General features: G+C 61.6%; 2 protein-coding genes across 2 annotated transcripts in view; both read left to right on the top strand.

The window, feature by feature from the left end:
• Positions 1 to 188, top strand: part of SF3A2 (splicing factor 3a subunit 2) — a 10,659-nt gene extending 10,471 nt beyond the window's left edge. Inside the window, exon 9 of the mRNA XM_014309585.2 lies at positions 180 to 188. Within this exon, the coding sequence (XP_014165060.1) occupies positions 180 to 188 (9 nt within the window). The remainder of the gene's footprint in view (positions 1 to 179) is intronic.
• Positions 189 to 2,185: 1,997 nt separating this feature from the next.
• The window catches only part of AMH (anti-Mullerian hormone), a 4,188-nt gene continuing 1,262 nt past the window's right edge, over positions 2,186 to 5,111 (top strand). Inside the window, exons 1-5 of the mRNA XM_031062196.1 lie at positions 2,186 to 2,735; positions 3,717 to 3,889; positions 4,443 to 4,563; positions 4,712 to 4,904; positions 5,066 to 5,102. Coding sequence (XP_030918056.1) covers positions 2,186 to 2,735; positions 3,717 to 3,889; positions 4,443 to 4,563; positions 4,712 to 4,904; positions 5,066 to 5,102 — 1,074 coding nt within the window. The remainder of the gene's footprint in view (positions 2,736 to 3,716; positions 3,890 to 4,442; positions 4,564 to 4,711; positions 4,905 to 5,065; positions 5,103 to 5,111) is intronic.

The following is a 5,111-nucleotide window of genomic DNA, read 5'->3' as shown; positions in this document are numbered from 1 at the left end:
CATGATGCGGCCGCCACTGCCCACCGAGGGGCCGGGCACCATCCCCCCTCCCCCTCCTTCCAGCTGAAGCCCCTCCTGGACTCCATCCCGTGGGATTTGTGTCTTTTTAACTGCAGCTCAGCCCCCCTCCAGGGAACAGATCCTTTTTGTACCTCTGCAAAGCTCTCTGAACTCTGTAGGTTCATTAAAAGGTTTTTGATTCTTCCTTTCCCTCTGCTTTCCTGTGCTGCTTTTGGGGTTCACTTTCCTCACCCCCATTCCCGGGCTGGTTATATTTTGGAAATTCTCCAAAAAGGAGGCAAAGGATTGGGAATTTCAAGGCACCTGCCTGCCATCAGCTGTCTTGGCCTGAGGAATCCCCCTCAGGCTGTCCCATTAATTACCCCCCATTAATCAGTTTTGATTCAACCACAGCCCTTCATCTCTGTTCATTCACTGAGGGGGGACAAGGAAAGGCTCCTGTTACTGATATTAAATCTTAGTTTATTCTTATAATTCATTAAGTGTCAGTACCATGGTGTAGCACCTGCTCTCACATGATTTTATTGTATGCCCTCCTCCCACTGCCAGCTCTGTTCAGGCAAGTTTTTAGTTCTCTGTGGGTTTATTTATGCTGAGTGTTTCCTTCCAGCCATCACTTGGTTCCCATAAAAAAGCAGCAGCAGCAGCAGTTCTGCCATTTCTCTGCCCTTTCCCAGCTTCCTGAACTGGGGGATAAGTGGGGGATCCTGGGGGGCTCAGTGGGTGAGGGCCTGGCCAGGGTTGGGGTTCCTGACCAGTTCTGGTTTGAGGGGCCACAGGAGCCCTGCAGCTGCACCCCCTTGATGGGGAAACCAAAGCCTTCCTCTTTGCTGGGCTGAAATGGTCCCAGTCAGTTAAAAATCCCAGACTGGTTTGACTGGGAGGGACATTAAATCCCATCCCATCCCAGCCCTGCCATGGCAGGGACACCTCCCACTGTCCCAGGCTGCTCCAAGCCCTGTCCAGCCTGGCCTTGGGCACTGCCAGGGATCCAGGAGCAGCCCTAGCTGCTCTGGGCCCCCTGTGCCAGGGCCTGCCCACCCTGCCAGGGAACAATTCCTGCCCAAGATCCCATCTAACCCTGCCCTCTGGCAGTGGGAGCCATTGCCTGGGTCCTGTCCCTCCAGGCCTTGTCCCCAGTCCCTCTGCAGCTCTCCTGGCGCCCCCTCAGGCCCTGCCAGGGGCTCTGAGCTCTCCCTGGATCCCTCTCCTGTCCAGGTGAGCAGCCCCAGCTGTGCCAGGCTGGCTCCAGCCCTGGGGCAGCTCCCTGGCCTTTGCCAGCCCCTGGAGAAGTGACCCCAGACTCCTCCAGGCCTCGCTGTGTCCATGTCCTGCTCCGGTTTGGCTGCTCCATCCTTTTCTGATGATCCTGAGCTCCAGACTGCAAATACTTGGAAACTCAGGGAAGTGTCTGGAACTTTTTTGTTGGGACATTTCCCCAAAATCAGGAACTCTCTTGGGATGGGTTTGCAGGATGGTTTAGGCAGGTGGCATTGGTAGTTCCAGCTGTTCCAGTGGGTCTGGGCATCTCATGGAGGGAAGGGTCTTTACAATTATATTAAGAAATCTCAATGGTGTGTGTTTGACTTTCTAAGGGAGGTACTGAGTGCTCAAAGTCCTCAGGCTGCTGCTGCCCCTCATGATTCTCATTCCCAGGATGAATCCCTGTTCCAGGGCAGCCTGTTGAGCTGCAGGGTGAAGGTTTTCCAGCCCAAAGAGGGAATGCTTTCCATACATTTACTTTTTATTTCAGCCCATTATCTGTCCCTGTCCCCCTCCTCCTGCTCTGGCTCTCTCTCCCCTCCCGGTGTTTCAGTGCTGATGGGGTCGTACGTGCCAGTCCCCATGAGGATCCCATTCCAGACACTCATCCTCCTTTAGAAAACATCCAAAGTCAAGGCCGTGCATCCCTATGAGCCAGTGCAACAGTTTCGATCTTTGCACGTTTCCAAAACGAGCTGCAGACCCAAAAATAGAACAAAACAAAGTTTCTTTGCCACCTCCCTCGCTGCTCTGCAGCGCGACAGCGCCGGGGCGGCTCAGGGGAGGTGGCTGTGCCTCGGCCACTCAAGGCCACCCGTGGTTAAAAGGCAGAGCTGTCCTCCCTCTTCCCGCCGAGGGTTTGGGATCCTGAGCTGCTCCAGGGAAGAGCTGAGGTGGCACCATGAGCGCTCTCAGGGGGCTCCTGCTGTGCCTGGTGCTGCTGCTCCCCTCCGCAGCTCTGCCCAGGAAAGAGGGAAGGGATTCCCTGCTGGAGCTGAGCCTGCTGGAAGCAGAAGGGAGAAAGGTGGGCAATGGAAGTTCACAGGAGACACCCAGGTCTAGGAGGGCCACTCGCCTCTTCTCCAAGCCGGAGCCGGGAGCCAAATGCCCGCAGGGAGTGGCTGAGGAGGAGGAGGAGGGCCCGGGCTGGCCCCGCTCTAGCCCGCAGCCCTGGCCCCTCGGGGGCCTGGAAGGGCCCGTGTGCAGGGTGAGGATGGAGCAGGACGGGGCCACCCCGAGGCAGCTGGAGGTGGTGGGAGTGCTCAGCCACTACGAGAGCAGCTTCATCAAACTGCTGCGGCGGCGCCGGAGCTGGGACGGGAGCTTGCCGGGGACCTTCGGGCTGTGCCGGCCCGGGGAGGCCGGGGCTGCTCCCCATCCCCTGCAGAGGATCCACGAGCACGTCCTGGAGCCCGGGCTGGAGAGATTCCTGGTCCTGCACCTGGAGGAAGGTTGGTGGGAGAGCCCTGCAGGCTCTGAGGTGGAGCAGGGAGGGGAGGGATGCAGGGTTTGGGGTGGTGATGCTGTTTGCTGGCCCAGAATCACGGATTTAAACACAAAATTAAATCTGGGGGTTGGGTTCCCTTTAAAAACAGCAAAGTGATGGAGTGAAATGTTTCTGGGCATGTTTTGAAGGAGGTGAGGATGGCAGCGTGGCTCTGCCATCTGTCCATCACCCAGTGCCACATTCCAGCAGCGTTTGGGACTCGCTCTCAGGCGTGCACAGGGTGGGATTGTTGGGGTGTCTGTGCAGGGCCAGGGGTGGGACCGGTGATTCTTGAGAGTCCCTTCCAGCTCAGGACATTCTGTGATTCTTGGTGGCTTCTGCTCTGCTCTCATCAGTGTTTTCCACTTTCTGTGTTCGGGTCCCCTCCCAGCTCTGGGGAGAAAGGAGGGGCTCGGACCCAGCCGCTCCTGCTGTGCTGGGAGCCCAGCTCCTGCTGATCTCCACTCTTGGGGCTGTGGAGCTCCTCAGCCTTATGGGAAATCCTCAACACATTCCCCTGTCCCATCCCGGGGGTGATCCCGGTCCTGGAGAGGGAGTTCCACCCTCCAATTTAATCCTTAACCCGAGGGCGGTGATTGTTTCCTTCGTCTGAAATCTTCCGCCTCTCCTGGGCTTTGGGTTTTCAGCTGGGCTCAGCAGTGCCGGGCAGCGGGGAAGTGCCTCTCCCCCGGGCAGTGGCCGCAGCATCCCCGAGGCACTGGAGAGCAGATTTCCATGGGCTCTGGGGGAGGCAGCTCCCTGCCCGCTGGGTGCTGGCTGTGTCCTGCTCTCCATCTCCCTGGAGCCGGGGACGGGATTTGCTGCGTCCCTTCTCCCCCTCGGCTCCTGTCGCGGTGCTCCGGTCCCTTCACGGGGACAGTGCTGGGCCCGAAGCCCCTTCCCCACCCTCCGGAGGGGATTCACGGCCGTGTCTCCCCCGGTGCAGTGCAGTGGGAGGCGCAGGTGAAGCTGCGGTTCCAGCTGGTTTTCCAGGCGGAGGTGGGACGGGCAGTGGGAGAGCTGCAGGCGGCCGTGATGCTCTTCTACCTGGGCCGCCGGGAGGGCTCCGGGCACCCGCAGGAGCTGCTGGCCTCGGGCCCGGGGCTGCCGCGGGACCAGGTGGGTCTGGGCCTTGCTGGGAGCCGGGGAGGGACGGGGGTGTCCCAGTGCCGCTGTCATCCCTCCCAGTCCATTCCACAGCCCCTCCAGCTCCCTCTGCTCTCCCCTCCCCATTCATTCATCCTTCCTCCCAGTCCATTCACCATCCCCTCCCAGTCCATTCACAATCCCCTCCCAGCCCCTTTGTCACCCCTCCAGCCCTTGGCCAACCCTCCCAGTCCCTTTGCGGTCCCCTCCCAGCAGCTCCGCCCCGTCTCCCGCTCCCGCCGTGCCTGAAGATGGAGCTCTCACCCTGCCCGCGGCTGCCGCAGGGTACCCAGCCCGGTCGGGGCTCCTGAACCCTGCCCCTGGGGGGTTCTCTGGGTTTCCTGCACCCCGCGGCCCCCGGAGCAGCTCTGGGGCTGGGGGCGAAGCTCCCAGCGCTCCCCACCCTCCCTGTGGCTGCTCCCTGGGCTGGGTGACCCGGGGACCGCAGCGGGGGCTCAGGTGAGCGTGTCCCCCGTGATGTCGCACTCACTCCCTCGGGGTTTCTGTGGTTTCTGCCTCGGTGCAGAGGCTCTGCCTCTCCAGGGACACGCAGTACCTGGCCCTGGCAGCCGCCGCAGCCTCGGTCACCCGCAGCGCGGAGCGGCTCCGCTTCTCGGCTTCCCTGACCATCCACGGCGGCGCGGGAGGTAGGGACGGGGGGACATCCTGGTGACAGCAGCATCCCCGCCCTCGTGTCCTCGCTTGGGCCTTTGGGGTCCTCTCAGGCCGGCGAGAGGTGGTGGGGACATGCAAGAGACCCCAGACCGATGTTCTCCCCTGTTGTGGCCGCAGCAGGTGCCCCCCTGCCCCGCACGGAGGTGCAGCAGCTCCTGTTCGGCTCCGACGACAAATGCTTCACCCGGATGACCCCGGTGCTGCTGCTGCTGGCCAAGTCACGGCAGCAGGAGGAGGAAGAGGAGGCTTTGGCCCCATCCTCCTACCTCTCTGCTGAGGGGGTGGTGGACACGGCTCCGTACCCGCTGCTCAGGTCCGTGGTTGTCGCTGCAGGCACGGGAGAGCACCGGGGCTGGGGGATGAAGTGGGACGGGGCAGCCCCAGCTGTGGGACCAGGGATGGCTGTAGGGCGCAGCCTGCTGGGACCCCCGGAATCACGGGGGCCCCGTGACTCTCCCTGTGCTCTCCTTGCAGCCCACCCCAGGCCGGCACCGAGGAGCTGCCGACCCCCACACACCCG

Source organism: Geospiza fortis, unplaced genomic scaffold, assembly GCF_000277835.1.
Source record: "Geospiza fortis unplaced genomic scaffold, GeoFor_1.0 scaffold254, whole genome shotgun sequence".
Taxonomy (NCBI): Eukaryota; Metazoa; Chordata; class Aves; order Passeriformes; family Thraupidae; genus Geospiza; species Geospiza fortis.
The sequence above is the reverse complement of the archived record's forward strand: the minus strand, read 5'-3'. Positions and strand labels throughout refer to the sequence as shown.